The sequence below is a fragment of the Monocercomonoides exilis genome, assembly GCF_001643675.1.
Source record: "Monocercomonoides exilis strain PA203 chromosome Unknown scaffold36-1065637, whole genome shotgun sequence".
NCBI lineage: Eukaryota > Preaxostyla > Oxymonadida > Polymastigidae > Monocercomonoides > Monocercomonoides exilis.
The window spans coordinates 439806-463074 of NW_027150581.1; the positions used below are offsets into that span (position 1 = coordinate 439806).

The 23269-nt window shown below is 47.6% G+C and overlaps 6 protein-coding genes across 6 annotated transcripts; 4 read left to right on the forward strand and 2 right to left on the reverse strand.

The window, feature by feature from the left end:
* Nucleotides 1-675: 675 nt before the first annotated feature.
* On the forward strand, nucleotides 676-3979 carry MONOS_17898 (putative Protein-tyrosine-phosphatase MKP1; the record flags this gene model as incomplete). Its single annotated transcript, XM_067870863.1, has 3 exons — nucleotides 676-1331; nucleotides 1408-2760; nucleotides 2821-3979. 3 exons carry the CDS (start codon nucleotides 676-678, stop codon nucleotides 3977-3979), a joined length of 3168 nt encoding a protein of 1055 aa, XP_067723666.1.
* A 238-nt stretch (nucleotides 3980-4217) lies between these two features.
* Nucleotides 4218-6750, forward strand: MONOS_17899 (uncharacterized protein; the record flags this gene model as incomplete). Its single annotated transcript, XM_067870864.1, has 1 exon — nucleotides 4218-6750. One exon carries the CDS (start codon nucleotides 4218-4220, stop codon nucleotides 6300-6302), a length of 2085 nt encoding a protein of 694 aa, XP_067723667.1. The 3' UTR covers nucleotides 6303-6750.
* Nucleotides 6751-9679: 2929 nt separating this feature from the next.
* MONOS_15432p1 (putative Dual specificity phosphatase, catalytic domain) lies at nucleotides 9680-14538 on the reverse strand (the record flags this gene model as incomplete). The annotated part of the gene is made up of 2 exons (XM_067868308.1): nucleotides 9680-10102; nucleotides 10177-14538. The coding sequence occupies 2 exons, from the start codon at nucleotides 14536-14538 to the stop codon at nucleotides 9680-9682; spliced, it is 4785 nt and encodes a 1594-aa protein (XP_067723668.1).
* A 40-nt stretch (nucleotides 14539-14578) lies between these two features.
* Nucleotides 14579-15310, reverse strand: MONOS_15432p2 (uncharacterized protein; the record flags this gene model as incomplete). The annotated part of the gene is made up of 1 exon (XM_067868309.1): nucleotides 14579-15310. One exon carries the CDS (start codon nucleotides 15308-15310, stop codon nucleotides 14579-14581), a length of 732 nt encoding a protein of 243 aa, XP_067723669.1.
* Nucleotides 15311-17012: 1702 nt separating this feature from the next.
* On the forward strand, nucleotides 17013-18646 carry MONOS_15431 (uncharacterized protein; the record flags this gene model as incomplete). The annotated part of the gene is made up of 3 exons (XM_067868307.1): nucleotides 17013-17082; nucleotides 17149-17642; nucleotides 17751-18646. The coding sequence occupies 3 exons, from the start codon at nucleotides 17013-17015 to the stop codon at nucleotides 18507-18509; spliced, it is 1323 nt and encodes a 440-aa protein (XP_067723670.1). The 3' UTR covers nucleotides 18510-18646.
* A 1262-nt stretch (nucleotides 18647-19908) lies between these two features.
* On the forward strand, nucleotides 19909-23129 carry MONOS_17900 (uncharacterized protein; the record flags this gene model as incomplete). Its single annotated transcript, XM_067870867.1, has 1 exon — nucleotides 19909-23129. The coding sequence occupies one exon, from the start codon at nucleotides 19909-19911 to the stop codon at nucleotides 22480-22482; it is 2574 nt and encodes an 857-aa protein (XP_067723671.1). The 3' UTR covers nucleotides 22483-23129.
* Nucleotides 23130-23269: the final 140 nt, after the last annotated feature.

Here is a 23269-nt window from a genome sequence, read left to right on the forward strand (position 1 = left end):
GAAGGAATGAAGAAGCAAAGTCCCTTTGGAAAACACAGAGGCCATTTCATGTTGCACTTTTTTCGTGTTCATTGGCTTCGGTGCCTGTTGAAAGACATCTCCACTTCGTTCATCTATTGTTCTCTCAACTGAAATTGGATCGTTCAGGAGCAGCAGATGCCTGTGGAGTGTGTCTGCTTCAAAAGGTTAATCAGAATTTGTGCTCGAAGGTTGAGTGAGGAGAACGATGATTTGAAGTGCAATTTGTCTTTTCTGTGCGTTTGATGGCAAATGACGACTTTTTCTTTGCTTTTCACCACAATCAATTTGCTTCTATTTTTTCAATTGATACCGATATTAATTTTTTTTGTGATAAAAAAAAAAGGAGAGAAAGATTGTCTTTTTTGAGTGTTTTTCAATCATATTTCATTTTCTCATCTCAGAATAATTCTCAATAATTAATGTTTTATTGATTTTGTATCATTGTGTGCTTGCTGCAAAAATAAAATTAATAATACTGTATATTTGGATGGTGAATATTCGTTAACTTTTCGAAGAGTGTTTTTATGAGGAAGGAGTTTTGAGCGGCCCATTATATAATTGTTGGGAAAGAAAGAGGATTGAATATCCGTTCAGGAACTGGACGGAGGGGGCGGAAACACAGGCAAGACGCAGAAAATATCGAAACAGAAAGGAATGGAAACGGACGACGAAAAGCAGAAAAGAGCGCAGCAGGAAGAAAATACAAATTGTGCTGAACTGGATGGAAGAGGAGGGCACGGAAGCGAGTGTGGAGAGGGTGCAGGAGAAGGCGAGGAGCAGAGGGTGTTGCGGGGAGCAGCGATGAGGGGAGAGGCAGATGGAGGGGAAGGGCTGGGAGAGAGCAGGGAAAAGGAAAAGAGGAATGTTGAAGGAATGGTTGGGGCTGGGGTTGGGATTGGGGTTGGAATTGGGGTTGGAATTGGGGCAGGGGAGGGAGGAAGAGGAGAGGCAGCGGGAGGGGCGGTGCACGGGAAGCAGTCGCTGATGCTGGACATCTCGAAGATTCTGGCGAGGCGGACGGTGTCAGTGGACGAGGAGGCGGCGCGGGCGGAGAAGCTGCAGTACTTCGAGGGGCAGTGCTCGGGGGTGCTGCCGTATGTGTATGTGGGGTCTCGGAAGGTGGCGGCGGACCGGGAGCTGCTGCATGGGAAGGGGGTGACGCACATCCTGAACTGTGCAGCAGGGGTGTGCCCGGCGTATTTCCCTGGGGAGTTCCGGTACATGCAGGTGAATCTGAGCGACGACGCAGAGCAGGATGTGATCTCGCTGCTGCCGTATGCGATCTTTGCGATCGAGGCAGAGCGGCGGGAGTGGAGGAGGAGGAAGACGAGGAAGATGAGGAGGAAGAGGAGGAAGATTGCAGCATTGGAGGATGGGGAGCATGAGAAACGGGGAAGAGAGGGGAGGGAGAAAAAAGAGAGTGGGATGGGGTTGGACAGGCAGAGGAGGAGCAGGGGGACATGGACGGGGAAGAGACGGGGAAGGGAAGGAGGCGGTGTTTTTTGTGCACTGCCACCAGGGGGTGTCGCGGTCGGCGTCTGTGTGTCTGGGGTATCTGATGTATGCGCTGAATGCGTCGCTGTCGTGTGTGCTGTCGTGGAGCCGGCGGGAGCGCGGGGTGATCCGGCCGAACGAGGGGTTTGTGCGGCAGCTTCAGCTGGAGTCTCGGCAGCAGGAGGGGCTGTGGCAGTTGTGGGAGAAGAGGGAGAGGGAGAAGAGCGAAAGAGAGAATGAGAATGAGAATGAGAAGGAGAATGAGAAGGAGAATGAGAAGGAGAAGGGGGTGATGTGGGGGCTGTGGAGGATGGGAGCACAGAGCAACCCATCAGAGTTTGCGTTGGTAGAGGATGAGGAAGAGGATGAAGAGGAAGGAGAAGGAAGCAGTTCAGATTATTCTGAGGAAGAAGACGATGAAGAAGATGAAGGAGAAAGAAGGGGGAGAAGAGGGAGAAGAGGGAGAAAAGATAATTGGAGGAGGAAGGAGGAGAGGAAGGAGAGGAAGGAGAAGATGGAGAGGGTGGCAGCAGTGACACCGCACAGGGTTGGTGTTCCGCTGAGCGAGAAGTCGTTTGACCGGCGGTTTGTGTATGTGCTGTTTGGGAGGTGTGGGGTTGGGGTGTGGGTGGGGATGAAGGCGAAGAGGGAGTATGTGGCAGCAGGGGTGGAGTATGGGCGGTGGCTGGGGGAGCAGCTGCCTTTTGGGAAGAGTGGAAAGGAGAGTGAGAATGAAGAAGAAGAAGAGAGATGGGAGAAGAAAGAGTGTGAGAAGTTTTCGAGGAGTCTGGGGGAGCTTGAAGCGAAGCTGAAGCGAGTGAAGGAGAGGCATGAAAGAGAGAAAGAGAGGAAGAGGAAGACGAGAAAAGGGGAGTTTTGTGGGAAAGGAGGGAGAGAAGCAGAAGAGATGAAAGAAGAAGAGGGAAAAGAGCAGAGTGAGCGAAGAGAAAGAAGAGAAGAGGAGGCAGATGAGGATGGGAAAGAACAATGTGTTTGGGGAAGAGAGAGAAGTGACTCTGTGCTTTGGACAGATAGAGAGAGATTGGGAGGGGATGAGGAAAGTGAGGAAGTGGCAGAGAATGAGCAGAGGGAAATGAAAGAGAGAGGGAAGAGAGAAGAAGAAGAAGAGAAGAAAGGGAAGAAAGGGAAGAAGAAGAGGAAGAAGGAAGAGAAGGGGAAGGAGAAGGAGAGCATCGGGTGCCACTGGTGGCAGAGATGGTGGAGGAGACAGAGTTGGAAGGCGGGGTGAAGATCGACACGAAGACGGTGTTTGAGCGAGAGGCAGTGCTTTCGCTGCCGGCGGAGGTGTTTTCCGCTGGTGCGGGAGAGGAGGGAGGGGAGAGAGGAAGTGGTGTGTGTGCGGCAGGGGAACAGATGGGAAAGAGAAGAAGAAGGAAAAGAAGAAGAAGAAGAAGGAAGAGAAGGAAGAGGAAAAAGTGAGGCAGAAAAAGTGTGTGAGTCGATTGAATGGAGAGAAGAAAGAGAGTTCTGGAAGCTTCTGCAAAGGATGGTGGAAGAGCAGCCGGATTGTTGTCTGAACGAGGTGAGTCAGAGGCGTCAGGTGGAGACACACACAACCTCATCAACGACTTCATCATCATCATCATCATCATCATCATTCACAACATCCACACAGAACAATCAGTATGAAGAGCTGAAGACATTCCGAAGAGCATCTGAGGATGAGAAGCCGAATGGAGGAAGAGGAAGAGAAAGAGAAGAAAGAGAAAGAGAAAGAAGTCAGCTGGCGACTGTTGATTTTGGGAGGCTGAGCGACACGAGCGAAGTGATTGGGGAAGACTCGGCGCTGGATGAAGAGGCGTTGTGGGCAGTTGGGGGGAGGCTATGGATGAAGGGAGGGGGTGAAAGAGAAGAAAGAGAGAGAAATGATGAATCGTCTTCTCATTCTTCAATTTCTTCTTCAAATTCTTGTTGTGCGTGTGATTCGTCCTTCTCATCGTTCTCATCGTTCTCTTTTCTTCCCTCGTCTTCTTCGGGGCAGCCAGATGAGCTGGCAGACAGTGTTGTGTCTTGTGAGCATGGGAAGAGCAGTCAGCTGCAGAAGATGGGAGAGAGGGAGCGAGAGAGGGCAAAAGAGGAGCGGAGAGGCACAAATACAGACACTGCCAAAGAGATAGAAGAAGAAACAGAAGAAGAAAAAGAAGAGAAGGAGGAAAGAAGTTCATTGAGTTCATTGAGTTCTGAGTGTTGTGAGTGTTCTGTGCACTCATCTGCAGCAGATTCGCAGGCGTCATCTCAGATTGAGCACTCTCTTCATTCATCATCAACATCATCATCATCAACAGCATCAGCAGCAAAGAACACAGAGACACCACTTCAGCAGGAGAGAAAGGGGGGAAGAGAAAAAGGGAATCGCATTTGCTGCACTTCCGACACTTCACATTCCTCGTTCTGTTCCTCTGCTATCATTCCATTCCACTTCATTGCCATCATCATCGTCTGATTGTTCCACTTCATCATCCACCTCGCCATCCACTTCAACCCAAACGCCGAGTGATTCTTGTGTGCCTGCACTTTCCAATCTCCATCTTCATCTTCATTCACAATCACAATCACCTTCACCTTCACATTTACAATCAACATTATCATCATCATCATCTTTAACTTCATCATCAACATTATCTTCATCATCATCAATTGGGCAGACAGAAAGAGAAAGAGAAAGAGAAACGACATCTGAGATGGGAAGAGCGACTCAGCTGGGGTGCTTCCACAAACATTCACATTCACATTCACTTCAGACAGGGAGCATCAACAGCATCAACAGCATCAACAGCATTGATAGCAGCAGAAGGAGTGAAAGGAGTGAAAAGAGTGAAAGGAGTGAAAAGAGAAGAAGAAGAAGAAAGAGAAGGAGGAGGAGAAAGAGAAAGAGCGAAAGAAGAGAGATTGGAGAGGGGGAGTTTCTGAGTGAGAGGAGGGCAGAGGGAGAAAGAGGAGGAAGCAGAAGGAGCTCAGGAGGAAGGGAGGGGGGAGACAGGAAGCAGTCAGAATGGAGAGAGAGAAGAAGCACAGCTGAGCAGCATGAAGAGCTGGCATTCTCATCTCGCTCAACACACTCAACTCACACAGAATATGATTCAGTAGAAGACACAGAATCAAAAGCAGGAGGAAGAGAAAGAGAAGAGGAAAGAGAAGAGGAAAGAGGAAAAGCGTTGAGTGAGGCAGAGTCGCGTTCGTTCCTATCGTCGCTGTTCAGCACAAGCGAGTCGTCTTCTGTGCAGCACTTCCCTTTGGACAGTGCAGGCGAGGCGTCGCCTTTGCCGTCGGGAGCGCCATCGCCGGGGCAGTTGTCGGTCTGCTCGGGTGCAAGCACGCCGGCGCTGACGAGGCGGATCCGGCGGCTGGGGTCGTTTGGGATGGGATTGGGAACAGGAACAGGAGGAGGAGGGGCAGTGTCGCCAGCATGCTCTGGAAGCTTGTCTGGGAGGAGCTGTCTCATTTGCATCATTTGCACCTTTGCAGCTTTTGGGACGCCTCCTTCATCGTCGCCGAGGCTGCGGAGAGGAGAAGCACAGCGGCAGTTTGAGCAGGAGCGGAATGCACACACAGACAGGGGGATGTTTGGCGAGGGCGGGTGGGGCAGCAGGAGCAGGAGCGGGGGCGAGGGTGAAGGTGAGGGTGAAGGCGAAGGCGAGGGTGAGGGCAGGGGAGAAAATGGGAGTGAGAATGAGAATGAGAATGGGGTTGAAGGTGTGAGGGGAAGAGGTAGCGAGGAGAGCAGGGAAGAGGAGGAGGAAGAGGAAGAGGAGGACGGAAGGGCAGATGTGTTTCAGACGCCGCCATCGAGATCGGTGTGTCCGTCGCGTCTGGTGCTGTCGTTGGGTGTGCCACCGTCTGCACAGCACGAGGAATGTGTGGGAAAGCCGATGGGGCTGCGGATGGAAAGCACAACGGCTGCAGTGGCCAGCCAAGATATGCAACATCAACAACAACATAATCTGCCAAGCTCATCATCATCATCAGCAGCATCATTGTGCTATTCAGGAGCAGATGAGCAGTCAGTGCGAAGTGTCGCATCTGCCTGGGACATGGAGAGCAGAGGAAGTGGAGGAGGAAGTGGAGGAGGAGGAGAAAATCCACCGATGGCGCGGATGTTTGAGTATCCGAAGTGGACAGAGATCGACTCGTTTGACAGCGAAGGGCTGTCGTCGTCGCGGTGTCTTGTTCTGGTGCCGCTGGTTGGGGGTGGAGGGAGCGAGGGGAAGGGAGGGGCAGGCAGCAGCAATAGCAATGGCAATGACCATAGCAACAATAGCAGCAGCAGTAGTATGGCGATGCGATTGGCAGGGCAGAGGAGCGTGTTTGTGTGGCTGGGGGCAGACTTTGCGATCCCGCGGAAGGAGCGGGAGCAGATCCAGCGGGAGCTGAAGGGGCGGGGCAGACGGGCGGGCGGGGCAGAGCAGCTGGGGAAGGTTCTGTCGGATGCGACGTTTGACGAGGCGACGCTTGTTTGGGCGCAGCGGGTTGGGAGCTCGTTTTGGGGGGAGTTTGAGAGGCGGCTGAGGGAAGAGGAGAACAGAGCGCCTGCTGTGCAGACACAGGCACAGGCACAGGCACAGATGTTGCTGTCTCTTCAGCCGGCTTCTCTGGATTCGGCATCTCCACACAGCAGCAAGAAGCACGACGACATGGAAGGGATGGAAAGGATGGAGGGAGAAGCAGAAGAAGCAGCAGCAGAAGAAGAAGAAAGGGCGGGGCGTGTGGAGGTGATTGTGGAGAAAGACGCGCTGGAGTCGGAAGAGTTCTTGTCATATTTCTTTTGAAGCTGTCGGTGCGCGCCGGGGGAGTAGCAGCATCCGGGTGCGAGTGATTGCTGCTTTGTCTGTTTTGCACTCTTGTGCAGGCTCTTTTGCCTTGTGTGCTCGTGTGTCCTCCTCAGAGCGTGCCTGTGTGCTCATGCGATGCACGAAAGCAATGCTTCAGATGACTTTGCTCTGATTTGCCTGCCCAACTGGTTCTTCTTCTTGTTGTGTCTCTTTTTCTTTTTCTTTTTCTTTTCAATTCGTTTCTTTGCTGGCTGGAGTTGCTGCGGTGAGGCACAAATGTGTTATTTTCCAAAATGTTTGATTTGCCCAAATTTTATTTTATTTTATTTTATTTTATTTTATTTTTACTTATTAAAAGATTAAAGCTATTTTTGATTTTCCGTTTTGTTCCAAGTTTTGAGTGTTATCACGTCGCAAAAGTCAAAATCAGAATAAGTCATAATTTTGCTTTGAGGCTTTTCCCTGCTTGGAGATAGAACAGAAAAGAGCAGATGAAAGAAGCCATGCAGATTGAGGGGTTCTGAACTGTGGTGCTTCAGTGCTCTCTTTTTTTGTTATTAATTGCGTGCTGAAATGTGGCACTATCTTGAAAATGGGCAACAAGGCGGAGCAGCAATATCCATTTGAATGAACAATAAATTATTGAAATGCATGAATGAAATATGGCTTATAAAATGACCATCCAAAACTGTTCATATTTGAAAAAATTGTTCCAAAAATCGAGCATTTTTGCTTTCAAATTCGAAAATATTTTATTGTTTGAAAATATTGAACATATGAGTGACACTTTTCGAAGTCAAATTTTTCTTTCAAAAATATCAATTACAACGAGTAAAAAACCCGAACATGGTAAAAAACCCGGACTTTTTATTAAAATTCATATATCTCGACAAGTTTAAAAAATTAAATTATAATAATTCACACATTCATACATCAGTATATAACACATCTAGCCATATTGGAATTTTTATTTGTTGTGCTGTATTTATGAAGAAATAAATAATTTTTATTTTTGAAAATTTGACTTTTAATGAATTTTTCTATTTCAAAAAAACGATTCAGTTCATCTTTTATACATGAAACTTATTTTTTCTTTGTTGCAAACTGTTCGGGTTATTTTTCATTTTCTGCAATTTGCTCTTTACAACGGAATGAAAATCAATCATTTTTGAAAAATCACACTCAATGGGATAACTTCAAAAATATTTTTTTCCAAACTCATAAGCATACTTGTGAATTTAACACATGCATCAATAAATATGATAGTTATATAAAATGACTACATTTTTGAAATTTAAAATGATTCTATATTCATTTCATTAAATGCAATTTGGAAGAAAATTCAACAATAATGATCATAAAAAATTTTCAGTAATGAAAATAATCTTTGTTTATGAAATGAATATAGAATCATTTTAAATTTCAAAAATGTAGTCATTTTATATAACTATCATATTTATTGATGCATGTGTTAAATTCACAAGTACAGATATCGCATAAAATACCGGACATCGCACAAAATACCGGACAAGATCGATATCTCAATAACCACAAGAAGAAAAATTCTGCTAAATTTCCTCTTAACATATTTCATCAATACAAACTCACGTGACATACAAGACTTTCAGGACAGCTTCGCTTGAGCCCAGAAAAAATTATTATTGAAATTTCGGAGAAATAGAATTTTGAGTTTCTCCGAGATTTCGATAAATATTTTTTCTGGGCTCAAGCGAAGCTGTCCTGAAAGTCTTGTATGTCACGTGAGTTTGTATTGATGAAATATGTTAAGAGGAAATTTAGCAGAATTTTTCTTCTTGTGGTTATTGAGATATCGATCTTGTCCGGTATTTTGTGCGATGTCCGGTATTTTATGCGATATCTGTACTTGTGAATTTAACACATGCATCAATAAATATGATAGTTATATAAAATGACTACATTTTTGAAATTTAAAATGATTCTATATTCATTTCATAAACAAAGATTATTTTCATTACTGAAAATTTTTTATGATCATTATTGTTGAATTTTCTTCCAAATTGCATTTAATGAAATGAATATAGAATCATTTTAAATTTCAAAAATGTAGTCATTTTATATAACTATCATATTTATTGATGCATGTGTTAAATTCACAAGTATGCTTATGAGTTTGGAAAAAAATATTTTTGAAGTTATCCCATTGAGTGTGATTTTTCAAAAATGATTGATTTTCATTCCGTTGTAAAGAGCAAATTGCAGAAAATGAAAAATAACCCGAACAGTTTGCAACAAAGAAAAAATAAGTTTCATGTATAAAAGATGAACTGAATCGTTTTTTTGAAATAGAAAAATTCATTAAAAGTCAAATTTTCAAAAATAAAAATTATTTATTTCTTCATAAATACAGCACAACAAATAAAAATTCCAATATGGCTAGATGTGTTATATACTGATGTATGAATGTGTGAATTATTATAATTTAATTTTTTAAACTTGTCGAGATATATGAATTTTAATAAAAAGTCCGGGTTTTTTACCATGTTCGGGTTTTTTACTCGTTGTAATTGATATTTTTGAAAGAAAAATTTGACTTCGAAAAGTGTCACTCATATGTTCAATATTTTCAAACAATAAAATATTTTCGAATTTGAAAGCAAAAATGCTCGATTTTTGGAACAATTTTTTCAAATATGAACAGTTTTGGATGGTCATTTTATAAGCCATATTTCATTCATGCATTTCAATAATTTATTGTTCATTCAAATGGATATTGCTGCTCCGCCTTGTTGCCCATTTTCAAGATAGTGCCACATTTCAGCACGCAATTAATAACAAAAAAAGAGAGCACTGAAGCACCACAGTTCAGAACCCCTCAATCTGCATGGCTTCTTTCATCTGCTCTTTTCTGTTCTATCTCCAAGCAGGGAAAAGCCTCAAAGCAAAATTATGACTTATTCTGATTTTGACTTTTGCGACGTGATAACACTCAAAACTTGGAACAAAACGGAAAATCAAAAATAGCTTTAATCTTTTAATAAGTAAAAATAAAATAAAATAAAATAAAATAAAATAAAATTTGGGCAAATCAAACATTTTGGAAAATAACACATTTGTGCCTCACCGCAGCAACTCCAGCCAGCAAAGAAACGAATTGAAAAGAAAAAAGAAAAAAGAAAAAAGAGACACAACAAGAAGAAGAACCAGTTGGGCAGGCAAATCAGAGCAAAGTCATCTGAAGCATTGCTTTCGTGCATCGCATGAGCACACAGGCACGCTCTGAGGAGGACACACGAGCACACAAGGCAAAAGAGCCTGCACAAGAGTGCAAAACAGACAAAGCAGCAATCACTCGCACCCGGATGCTGCTACTCCCCCGGCGCGCACCGACAGCTTCAAAAGAAATATGACAAGAACTCTTCCGACTCCAGCGCGTCTTTCTCCACAATCACCTCCACACGCCCCGCCCTTTCTTCTTCTTCTGCTGCTGCTTCTTCTGCTTCTCCCTCCATCCTTTCCATCCCTTCCATGTCGTCGTGCTTCTTGCTGCTGTGTGGAGATGCCGAATCCAGAGAAGCCGGCTGAAGAGACAGCAACATCTGTGCCTGTGCCTGTGCCTGTGTCTGCACAGCAGGCGCTCTGTTCTCCTCTTCCCTCAGCCGCCTCTCAAACTCCCCCCAAAACGAGCTCCCAACCCGCTGCGCCCAAACAAGCGTCGCCTCGTCAAACGTCGCATCCGACAGAACCTTCCCCAGCTGCTCTGCCCCGCCCGCCCGTCTGCCCCGCCCCTTCAGCTCCCGCTGGATCTGCTCCCGCTCCTTCCGCGGGATCGCAAAGTCTGCCCCCAGCCACACAAACACGCTCCTCTGCCCTGCCAATCGCATCGCCATACTACTGCTGCTGCTATTGTTGCTATGGTCATTGCCATTGCTATTGCTGCTGCCTGCCCCTCCCTTCCCTCGCTCCCTCCACCCCCAACCAGCGGCACCAGAACAAGACACCGCGACGACGACAGCCCTTCGCTGTCAAACGAGTCGATCTCTGTCCACTTCGGATACTCAAACATCCGCGCCATCGGTGGATTTTCTCCTCCTCCTCCACTTCCTCCTCCACTTCCTCTGCTCTCCATGTCCCAGGCAGATGCGACACTTCGCACTGACTGCTCATCTGCTCCTGAATAGCACAATGATGCTGCTGATGATGATGATGAGCTTGGCAGATTATGTTGTTGTTGATGTTGCATATCTTGGCTGGCCACTGCAGCCGTTGTGCTTTCCATCCGCAGCCCCATCGGCTTTCCCACACATTCCTCGTGCTGTGCAGACGGTGGCACACCCAACGACAGCACCAGACGCGACGGACACACCGATCTCGATGGCGGCGTCTGAAACACATCTGCCCTTCCGTCCTCCTCTTCCTCTTCCTCCTCCTCTTCCCTGCTCTCCTCGCTACCTCTTCCCCTCACACCTTCAACCCCATTCTCATTCTCATTCTCACTCCCATTTTCTCCCCTGCCCTCACCCTCGCCTTCGCCTTCACCCTCACCTTCACCCTCGCCCCCGCTCCTGCTCCTGCTGCCCCACCCGCCCTCGCCAAACATCCCCCTGTCTGTGTGTGCATTCCGCTCCTGCTCAAACTGCCGCTGTGCTTCTCCTCTCCGCAGCCTCGGCGACGATGAAGGAGGCGTCCCAAAAGCTGCAAAAGGTGCAAATGATGCAAATGAGACAGCTCCCCTCCCAGACAAGCTTCCAGAGCATGCTGGCGACACTGCCCCTCCTCCTCCTGTTCCTGTTCCCAATCCCATCCCAAACGACCCCAGCCGCCGGATCCGCCTCGTCAGCGCCGGCGTGCTTGCACCCGAGCAGACCGACAACTGCCCCGGCGATGGCGCTCCCGACGGCAAAGGCGACGCCTCGCCTGCACTGTCCAAAGGGAAGTGCTGCACAGAAGACGACTCGCTTGTGCTGAACAGCGACGATAGGAACGAACGCGACTCTGCCTCACTCAACGCTTTTCCTCTTTCCTCTTCTCTTTCCTCTTCTCTTTCTCTTCCTCCTGCTTTTGATTCTGTGTCTTCTACTGAATCATATTCTGTGTGAGTTGAGTGTGTTGAGCGAGATGAGAATGCCAGCTCTTCATGCTGCTCAGCTGTGCTTCTTCTCTCTCTCCATTCTGACTGCTTCCTGTCTCCCCCCTCCCTTCCTCCTGAGCTCCTTCTGCTTCCTCCTCTTTCTCCCTCTGCCCTCCTCTCACTCAGAAACTCCCCCTCTCCAATCTCTCTTCTTTCGCTCTTTCTCTTTCTCCTCCTCCTTCTCTTTCTTCTTCTTCTTCTCTTTTCACTCCTTTCACTCTTTTCACTCCTTTCACTCCTTCTGCTGCTATCAATGCTGTTGATGCTGTTGATGCTGTTGATGCTCCCTGTCTGAAGTGAATGTGAATGTGAATGTTTGTGGAAGCACCCCAGCTGAGTCGCTCTTCCCATCTCAGATGTCGTTTCTCTTTCTCTTTCTCTTTCTGTCTGCCCAATTGATGATGATGAAGATAATGTTGATGATGAAGTTAAAGATGATGATGATGATAATGTTGATTGTAAATGTGAAGGTGAAGGTGATTGTGATTGTGAATGAAGATGAAGATGGAGATTGGAAAGTGCAGGCACACAAGAATCACTCGGCGTTTGGGTTGAAGTGGATGGCGAGGTGGATGATGAAGTGGAACAATCAGACGATGATGATGGCAATGAAGTGGAATGGAATGATAGCAGAGGAACAGAACGAGGAATGTGAAGTGTCGGAAGTGCAGCAAATGCGATTCCCTTTTTCTCTTCCCCCTTTCTCTCCTGCTGAAGTGGTGTCTCTGTGTTCTTTGCTGCTGATGCTGTTGATGATGATGATGTTGATGATGAATGAAGAGAGTGCTCAATCTGAGATGACGCCTGCGAATCTGCTGCAGATGAGTGCACAGAACACTCACAACACTCAGAACTCAATGAACTCAATGAACTTCTTTCCTCCTTCTCTTCTTTTTCTTCTTCTGTTTCTTCTTCTATCTCTTTGGCAGTGTCTGTATTTGTGCCTCTCCGCTCCTCTTTTGCCCTCTCTCGCTCCCTCTCTCCCATCTTCTGCAGCTGACTGCTCTTCCCATGCTCACAAGACACAACACTGTCTGCCAGCTCATCTGGCTGCCCCGAAGAAGACGAGGGAAGAAAAGAGAACGATGAGAACGATGAGAAGGACGAATCACACGCACAACAAGAATTTGAAGAAGAAATTGAAGAATGAGAAGACGATTCATCATTTCTCTCTCTTTCTTCTCTTTCACCCCCTCCCTTCATCCATAGCCTCCCCCCAACTGCCCACAACGCCTCTTCATCCAGCGCCGAGTCTTCCCCAATCACTTCGCTCGTGTCGCTCAGCCTCCCAAAATCAACAGTCGCCAGCTGACTTCTTTCTCTTTCTCTTTCTTCTCTTTCTCTTCCTCTTCCTCCATTCGGCTTCTCATCCTCAGATGCTCTTCGGAATGTCTTCAGCTCTTCATACTGATTGTTCTGTGTGGATGTTGTGAATGATGATGATGATGATGATGATGATGAAGTCGTTGATGAGGTTGTGTGTGTCTCCACCTGACGCCTCTGACTCACCTCGTTCAGACAACAATCCGGCTGCTCTTCCACCATCCTTTGCAGAAGCTTCCAGAACTCTCTTTCTTCTCTCCATTCAATCGACTCACACACTTTTTCTGCCTCACTTTTTCCTCTTCCTTCTCTTCCTTCTTCTTCTTCTTCTTTTCCTTCTTCTTCTCTTTCCCATCTGTTCCCCTGCCGCACACACACCACTTCCTCTCTCCCCTCCCTCCTCTCCCGCACCAGCGGAAACACCTCCGCCGGCAGCGAAAGCACTGCCTCTCGCTCAAACACCGTCTTCGTGTCGATCTTCACCCCGCCTTCCAACTCTGTCTCCTCCACCATCTCTGCCACCAGTGGCACCCGATGCTCTCCTTCTCCTTCCCCTTCTCTTCCTTCTTCCTCTTCTTCTTCCCTTTCTTCCCTTTCTTCTCTTCTTCTTCTTCTCTCTTCCCTCTCTCTTTCATTTCCCCTCTGCTCATTCTCTGCCACTTCCTCACTTTCCTCATCCCCTCCCAATCTCTCTCTATCTGTCCAAAGCACAGAGTCACTTCTCTCTCTTCCCCAAACACATTGTTCTTTCCCATCCTCATCTGCCTCCTCTTCTCTTCTTTCTCTTCGCTCACTCTGCTCTTTTCCCTCTTCTTCTTTCATCTCTTCTGCTTCTCTCCCTCCTTTCCCACAAAACTCCCCTTTTCTCGTCTTCCTCTTCCTCTCTTTCTCTCTTTCATGCCTCTCCTTCACTCGCTTCAGCTTCGCTTCAAGCTCCCCCAGACTCCTCGAAAACTTCTCACACTCTTTCTTCTCCCATCTCTCTTCTTCTTCTTCATTCTCACTCTCCTTTCCACTCTTCCCAAAAGGCAGCTGCTCCCCCAGCCACCGCCCATACTCCACCCCTGCTGCCACATACTCCCTCTTCGCCTTCATCCCCACCCACACCCCAACCCCACACCTCCCAAACAGCACATACACAAACCGCCGGTCAAACGACTTCTCGCTCAGCGGAACACCAACCCTGTGCGGTGTCACTGCTGCCACCCTCTCCATCTTCTCCTTCCTCTCCTTCCTCTCCTCCTTCCTCCTCCAATTATCTTTTCTCCCTCTTCTCCCTCTTCTCCCCCTTCTTTCTCCTTCATCTTCTTCATCGTCTTCTTCCTCAGAATAATCTGAACTGCTTCCTTCTCCTTCCTCTTCATCCTCTTCCTCATCCTCTACCAACGCAAACTCTGATGGGTTGCTCTGTGCTCCCATCCTCCACAGCCCCCACATCACCCCCTTCTCCTTCTCATTCTCCTTCTCATTCTCCTTCTCATTCTCATTCTCATTCTCTCTTTCGCTCTTCTCCCTCTCCCTCTTCTCCCACAACTGCCACAGCCCCTCCTGCTGCCGAGACTCCAGCTGAAGCTGCCGCACAAACCCCTCGTTCGGCCGGATCACCCCGCGCTCCCGCCGGCTCCACGACAGCACACACGACAGCGACGCATTCAGCGCATACATCAGATACCCCAGACACACAGACGCCGACCGCGACACCCCCTGGTGGCAGTGCACAAAAAACACCGCCTCCTTCCCTTCCCCGTCTCTTCCCCCGTCCATGTCCCCCCTGCTCCTCCTCTGCCTGTCCAACCCCATCCCACTCTCTTTTTTCTCCCTCCCCTCTCTTCCCCGTTTCTCATGCTCCCCATCCTCCAATGCTGCAATCTTCCTCCTCTTCCTCCTCATCTTCCTCGTCTTCCTCCTCCTCCACTCCCGCCGCTCTGCCTCGATCGCAAAGATCGCATACGGCAGCAGCGAGATCACATCCTGCTCTGCGTCGTCGCTCAGATTCACCTGCATGTACCGGAACTCCCCAGGGAAATACGCCGGGCACACCCCTGCTGCACAGTTCAGGATGTGCGTCACCCCCCTTCCCATGCAGCAGCTCCCGGTCCGCCGCCACCTTCCGAGACCCCACATACACATACGGCAGCACCCCCGAGCACTGCCCCTCGAAGTACTGCAGCTTCTCCGCCCGCGCCGCCTCCTCGTCCACTGACACCGTCCGCCTCGCCAGAATCTTCGAGATGTCCAGCATCAGCGACTGCTTCCCGTGCACCGCCCCTCCCGCTGCCTCTCCTCTTCCTCCCTCCCCTGCCCCAATTCCAACCCCAATTCCAACCCCAATCCCAACCCCAGCCCCAACCATTCCTTCAACATTCCTCTTTTCCTTTTCCCTGCTCTCTCCCAGCCCTTCCCCTCCATCTGCCTCTCCCCTCATCGCTGCTCCCCGCAACACCCTCTGCTCCTCGCCTTCTCCTGCACCCTCTCCACACTCGCTTCCGTGCCCTCCTCTTCCATCCAGTTCAGCACAATTTGTATTTTCTTCCTGCTGCGCTCTTTTCTGCTTTTCGTCGTCCGTTTCCATTCCTTTCTGTTTCGATATTTTCTGCGTCTTGCCTGTGTTTCCGCCCCCTCCGTCCAGTTCCTGAACGGATATTCAATCCTCTTTCTTTCCCAACAATTATATAATGGGCCGCTCAAAACTCCTTCCTCATAAAAACACTCTTCGAAAAGTTAACGAATATTCACCATCCAAATATACAGTATTATTAATTTTATTTTTGCAGCAAGCACACAATGATACAAAATCAATAAAACATTAATTATTGAGAATTATTCTGAGATGAGAAAATGAAATATGATTGAAAAACACTCAAAAAAGACAATCTTTCTCTCCTTTTTTTTTTATCACAAAAAAAATTAATATCGGTATCAATTGAAAAAATAGAAGCAAATTGATTGTGGTGAAAAGCAAAGAAAAAGTCGTCATTTGCCATCAAACGCACAGAAAAGACAAATTGCACTTCAAATCATCGTTCTCCTCACTCAACCTTCGAGCACAAATTCTGATTAACCTTTTGAAGCAGACACACTCCACAGGCATCTGCTGCTCCTGAACGATCCAATTTCAGTTGAGAGAACAATAGATGAACGAAGTGGAGATGTCTTTCAACAGGCACCGAAGCCAATGAACACGAAAAAAGTGCAACATGAAATGGCCTCTGTGTTTTCCAAAGGGACTTTGCTTCTTCATTCCTTCCCTTCTCTCAAAAACACCTCTTCTGTCTCCGTCTGCCTTGCCTGCCCGCCACGCCAATTCCACCCAGCCCAAACAACACCTGCTTCTTCATCTTCAACATTGCTTCCCAACCAACCCCCACAAAAAGCACATGTCTTCCCCGTTCTGTCCAGCTGGCACATACCTTTCACAACCCCGTGGCTGCTGCTCTCTGATCTGCCAATCGTCTTCAAATGCCTCTTTCTGCCTTTGGCGTTGTTATTCAATTCCTCTTTTGTTGTCTCTTTGCAGATTGCTGTCTTTCATGATTTATAAGACAGCACACACAGAAGGAGAGACAGAAAACATGGCTGAGGATCTTTCTGCAAAACGAATTCAAAACGAATTCAAGACGAACTGAGAGAGTTCTCCTTTTCTGCCCCAATCCTTCTCCTTCTCCACTGCTTCCTTTCCCCAATGAACACAAAAAACATTTCTGCATCATTTGGGAGCAGCTCCTATGCCCATTTCATCGTCAAGGAAATCCACTTCCCATGCGCCAAACACAACAGCCATCAAGCTGCAAATGCTCTTGGTGTGTTTTCTTCAATATATAAAAAGGGAACAAGCCTGATGATGCGTTTGCAAATAAAAAGGAATGAAATGAAGAAGAAGGGGAAAAAAGCGTGAAAGTCATATCGCAGACCTCGTGTTTGAAAGAGGAATACTGGTTTTCAGACATTTATTTCTTTCAGCTGAACCAATCTGGTTGTTTGTCATCCTTTCCTCCTCCTCCAAGTTCCATTCTCGTGTGCTGAAATGTAGATAAGGCACAAATACACAAACTGCAAAGAGTTCAGAAAAACAACAAAAAAAATCAAAAGAAAACCATCATTGTTTCTGTTTCTGTTTGAATTATTATTTGTTTGATCAAAAAAAATCAAAAAAACACTTGTGTTTGCTCTGTTTTTCTTTCGTTTTGCTCCCCATCAACAATGTTTGTGTTTTCTGATTGTTCTGCCGACGCAATGCTTTGCCCTGCTGATGGAACGTGTTTTTCGCAATCAGAATGGATGAGCGCGTCAACAGAGCGAATGCAGATGGAATCGAGGAGATTTCTCCAAAGAATAGGTTTGGGGGTTTGTTTATTTTTGCTGTGTTTTTTTCGGGCCACGTCTTTTGGTGATTTGCACAATTCTGCGAAGAGCTGTATAATGAGCTGGGGCAATGCTCAGAGGCGGAGCAAAAACAGAAGACAGAAGAAATGGACAGAGTGCTGAAAGACATGAGCACGGACGATATTTTTGATGTTTTCAAGGAAGAGCGGTTCGAGGAAATGCACAGAATGATTGAAGAAGAGAAAATGAAGATGGAGGATTGTGTGCGTTGGCTGATGGGCATTGGGCGTCGCACTGCATTGTGTGGTTTGTGGTGGATTAACTTTAAAGATTCTTTGCTGTGCAAACGATTTGAGAAGATGATTGTGAAAGAAGATGGGAGAAAGGAAGAAAAGAACGAAAAGCTGTTGATTCATCTTTGCGAGTGTTATCTTTTGCTATGCTATGCATATCCAAAGGAATTGCTTTCAATTTGTTTGCGTTGCGTTTTGAAAGTTGCTTCAGACAAAGATAGCAGTTGTGAAGCATTGATGGAAAAGGATATGGCTTTCACAGCCTTGGGCCACGTTGATGAGTTTGAGGCGTGCCTTTCTTTCTTTCTTTCTTTATTTCTTTCTAATTTTATTATATATATATATATTGAATGATTTTGATATTTGTTGACGAACACGCAAACAAAACAAAAACAGGAGGTGGATGAAGAAATGTATTTGGATGAAACATTGGAAATGATGAGATATCATCAGGAGCATCGCAACATGTCATCTTATGGATATCAGCTTGCGTGGGGGTTTTTGATAAGCAGACTGAGAAAAAACGAAAAGATGGAAAAGGTGATTGTGGAGGAGCTTCATTTTGTGAGAGAATCGAGGAGAGAACTGGAAGAGCTGAGAAAGCGGATGCACATGGAGAAAGCGGGAGACAGGCTGAAGAAAACAAATGAAGAAGAAGTTATTGAGAGATGGATTAAAGTTATTGGTGACTTTTTCGGATATTTCCGACTGAAGAACGAGGAATACAGCGAGCTGATTGGTGCAGTTGTTGGATTGTGCAAAGGAACGAGAGGGGATGGGAGCGCAATATTCATGAAGGGCATTGCTCGTCTGGCGAATGTTGCATGCCTTGAAGCAGTCAGCGTCGATTACTTGGCGAAGGGGGGAGCTGTTGATCTGATTTCCTCTGAAATGCGCCGATTGTGGTTGGATGACCAGACAGCAATTTATTGTTTGGATATCACTTTGAATATTTGTCTGAAACTGAGAAAAAGGGGGGTGGATGAAAGAGAGGAAGCAAAAAGGAGAGGGATGGGGAGAGAGATGTTTGAGAGGATGGAAGAAGAAGGGCACGAAGATGCAATCGCAAGCTTTTATGGAGTGTTATGTTTTCTGAATCGCAGATACGGAAATCATTTATCAGAAAACATATCAGACTATTTTGTGAATGTCTGATGAAACGAGAAGCATTTCATTTTGTTGGTGGATAATAATGTTTTTTTTATTTTTTTCATTTCTTTTCGTTTCATTTCTTTTCTTTTCTTTGGATTGGCTGACGATTCAGCAAACAGCTGCTTGAATCTTCTTTGGAAGCATTGATTATTTTTATTTTTATTTTTTATTTTCTATTCTTTGAAACAAAGTGAAAAAAAAGAAAGAAAAATGAAAAGAGATGAACAGAGTGCTTTGCCAGTTTTTCACAAATTGCGAAATCGCACCCTTCCTTCCCATTCCAGCCAGCTGTTCCATTTCCTACAAACCCCATCGCATCACCTGTTCCTCTGCTGAAAAGCATCCTCATCAGATGAATGTGCTGTTCGCAATTCCTCTTCCCAATTAGCAGTTGCTGTCTCCCACTCCTCAATCACAAGTCCAGCCAACACGCCCCAATCCTCCTCTTTTCTTCTCGCTCTACCATCTTCAAATCCATTCTCTTGGAGTGTTTCCTCGTCCCTTTTCAGTCCTGCGCTCTCTCCTTTTCAATTTTCTTTGCCTTCCTGTTTTGACTCCTTCGAAAAATACGTCTCAGTCTCTTCGCGCTTCTTCCGTTGCGCAACTCTGCGTGCCTCCAATGCATGTGCAGGCCGAAAGGCGAGTCTGGTTTGGTTGCAAAAGATTCAGTCTGCATTTGGCTCTGTTTTGCTTCTGATTCGCCTTCATTTCGATCTCTCAGGCTGCTCAGAACAACTATTATCGCAACAATAAACACAAAAAAATAAAAGGAAAGAAAAAGAAAAGGAAGCGAGCACACTTCCTATGAATGCATGCTCCTCATGGCTGGCAATGCCGTTTCCTCATCTTTCTCAGCTTCGTCGCTTTCCTTCAAGCATTCCGAATCTGATGCAACCTCTTCCAACAAAAGTGGCCAGAAAAGTGATGATATCCCAAATGGCAAACCAGAAGCGCTCCTTTCTTCGACTGAACTCGCGCATTTCTTTTCCAGAAATCATCTCTTCATGCTGAGTTTGTTGAACAAAGACCATATTGGTTTTTTTTATTAAAGTTTGGTTAACGGTAAGCATTGATAAGAGGGGCGCATCTGCCTATGCCTTCTGAATAATGAGTGCACCATCCATGCTGAATGCCATTTTCTATTGTTATAAGTTGTTCTGTTTCTTATATCAACTGGCACATCATCCATTTTTCATAAATTGTACAATCTCTCTAGTGCATAACTTCCTGAACAAAATAATCGTTGTCAGTGGATGCACCAACAAAATAATCGAGATGAAAGATTTTTCACAATTTCCCTTAACAAATATTGAAATGAATTTGTTCTCATCCAAGTGCTTATGGGCCAACAAGTTCGAAATATCTTTGATAAAAGCAAATGAATTGTGTGATATTCTGTGCAATGGCAGCGTTGATGGTGCTAGCAGATGCGAGGGCAGGGCCAGCACAGCCGCTGGCGCTGGCAGCGCGTGTGGGCCGGGCAGAGCAAGGAGCAAATGGGCTGGAGCAAGTTGTGCGTCTGGCCGACGGGGAGTACGAGACGGGGTCGAACATGATAGCAATGCGCAAGCTGGTGGTGAAGGGAAGCGAAAAGGCGTCCGTCGGGGCAGTGGTGGCGGCAGAGGCCGGGGAGAAAGGAGAGCTGTTCAAACTGGAGAAGTCGAGCCTTTCGCTTCGCTGGGTGGGGCTGAGGAGCGTGTGGGCGAGCGTTGCAGAGGTGGGGGAGGAGAGCAGGCTGGGGATGCGGAAGTGCGAGATGGCGCTGGACTTTGGGCGTGTGCATGCAGTGGTGAACCGTGGCGGGTTTGTTGAGCTGTCGGAGGTGCAGCTTGTGCCAGTGGGCGGGGCAGAGCGGGTGCTGACGCTGGTGAAAGGGATGGGGCGTGGGGGCGAGGTGCGGATGTTTGGGATGGAGTTTGAGGGGCTGAGCACAGCGAGAGGAGAGGCGCTTGTGACAGACAGCTGTGCAGAGGCAGTGGTGCTGGAGGGGTGTGTCTTCCGGGGCATTCGTGAGGGGGCATGGGCAGCAGCAGCAGAAGAAGAAGAAGAAGAAGAAGAAGAAGAAGAAAAGAAGGCGCTGGGAGGGGCGCAAGCGTGCAGGGTGCATGGGTGCAGGTTTGAGGAAGTGGAAAACGGGCTGTATGGATGTGTTGTGATGGGGATGCTTGGGGGCGGGGCTGTGGAGGTGGAAGAGTGCACGTTCGACAGCTGCAAGACGAGCGGGGTGGAGGCGAGAGCAGCAGGAATTGCAGCAGCAGCGTCGGCGGAGGGGGTGTTTGGGCGAGCATCGGCGACGTACCGGTCGAACACATTCAAAAACCTGCACAGCACAGGAAGCGGAGGGGCGATCTATTTTGTCAGCAGCGGGACACTGACGATTTCGTCGTGCCGGTTTGAAGAGTGCTCGGCAGAGCAGAGCGGGGGAGCGGTTGCGGTGGAGCCGCTTGACGGGTCAGCGGGGAGCGTGGAGATTGCATCGTCGTCGTTCAAGACGTGCTCGGCGTCGTTGGATGGCGGGGTGCTGTTTGTGGGCGGGAGCGGGGCAGGGTCGGTGGTGGTGAAGTCGTCATCGATGCAGAAGTGCAGTGCGGGAGGGCGCGGGGGTGGGGTGTGCATGAACGGGACGCTTGTGCTGAAGTCGAGCGAGGTGAAGGAAGCGTCGGCGGGGTGTGGAGGAGGGGTGCACATTGAGGTGGCGAGCGGGGTATCGGAGATTGTGTCGTCGACGATCAAGGACGCGAACAGCAGCGGGCGGGGCGGGTGTGTGTATGTTGGGGAGGTGAGCGAAGGGGCGCGGCTGGAGATGAGGTCGTCGGATGTGAAGAGAGGGAGGGCAGAGGAAGAAGGAGGGTGTGTGCATTTGGGGAAAGTGCTGAAGAGGGGGTCGTTTGTTTGCGAATCGACAACGATTAAGGATGGGGTGACAGGGACAAATGGAGGGTGCCTGTTTGTGGAGTCGGTGGGTGGGCAGGGGAAGTTCACGATGAAGTCGTCGGATGTGAATGGGGGAGAGGCGAAGAAAGGGAGAGGGGGAGGGATCTTCTTTTCGGCAGGGCAGAAGCAGGAGGTGTATGAAGCGAGCGAGCGGCCGCAGATGATCATGAACTACATGATGTTTTCGGGGAACGAGGCGCAGAGCGGGGGGAAGGACATCGAGGCAGAAGAAGGGTGGAGCACGATCATCACAGAGAAGGTGTTCTACCGGTCGTACTCGATGAGCGAGCAGCCGCGTGTGTATGTGGAGGGGACAGGGGACATGAGCAACGTTTTGCCGGATGCGCCGTTCAAGAAGGTGATCATAGCGGCAGTTGTGGCATTCGCAGTGGTGGCAGCGGTTGTGGCGGTGGGTGTTGTGCTGTGTGCGTGCTTCTGTCCGTGCTGCGCGTGCTGTGCGTGCTGCCCGTGCTGCCGGCAATACAAGCTGCGGAAGGAGAAGGAGGAGAAGAGGAGGACGCGGCTGATGGTGAATGGGAGCAGCTTTGCGCTGCCAGCTGAGCCGCGGTCGACGAGAGACGAGAACGAGAGAGGGATGGGGCAGATGGTTGTTGCAGTGGACACAGCACAGAACGATCAGAAGTTTGGAGCAGAGCCTAACGGAAGCAGCGTGCAGACAGTTCAGATGGCACAGATGGCACCAGCAGGGATGGCGCCGTATCCGGTGCTGCCGCAGCAAGGGCAGGTGCCAGTGGCAGTGGGAGTGCAGTTTCAGGCGCCTCCGATGCAGCCGCCACCACAACAAGGGGTGGTGTATGGACCAGTGGGAAATGTGGCAGCTGGGTACATGCCAGTCTATCAGGGCACACAAGCACAGTATGTGATTGCGCAGCAGCCGTATCCACAGCCACCTCAACCACCTCAACCATCTCAGCCACCTCAGACACCTCAGACACCTCAGACACAGCCAGCCATTTCACTGCCGAGCCAGTCGGATGTGCCTCAGAAGGAGATCGACAGCGACTTGCCTGTGAAAGTGTAGAGAGAGAGAGAGAGAGAGCGCCGAAGATGGTGCTTGGGTAGTTGTTTATCTTGTGTATTCACTTTCTCACTTTCTTTCTTTCTTTCTTTTTCTTTCATTTTCTTTTCATATCTTATCTTCATTTTCTCTTTCTTCTCCATTCATCATCATCATCATCATTTGCTTTCATTTGCCTTCATTTGTGAAAGCTGTGCCTTCTGTTGGATGGTGAGTGTGATTGCAAGTGTTTGCAGTCAGCAGCATCATCCATCTTTTATTCAATGCAATTTGTGTGTGCACTTTTTAGAGCTCTTTGTGTGCTGCCCTGCGCCTCTTATCCATTTTCCATAAGTATTTTTCGCATTTTCGTTTTTTTGTTGAATTTTTATTGTTTTGTCGTCTTTTATGTTTTTTGAGTCTTTGCGTTTTCGATGAGTTATGAATGGCTTTTCGTGTGTTTTTTTATGGTTTGCTGGGTTTTCGTTGGACTGCAAACGCGTTTTCCACACTCTCATCAGAAGATGAGCGTTTTTTTCTCCATTAATAGTATTTTCGTGTGCAACAGCTGGCTTTCTTTTTTTTTTCCCTTGTTCTTGTTCTTTCATTTGTGCCTCTTTCCTCTCGGAACAAGTGAAAAGGAAATTTAAAAAAAAAAATCAAAAAAAGTATTTAAAAAAAAAAAAGGTGAAATGAAGTGAAATGAAATGAAAGCAAAGAAGAAGAAGAAGAAGAAGGCAGAGCCAGCAGTTGTGGATTACCCCCAAAAAGGAGATGCCAACAGCCCCTTTCCTTTGGCTATTCTCGCTTG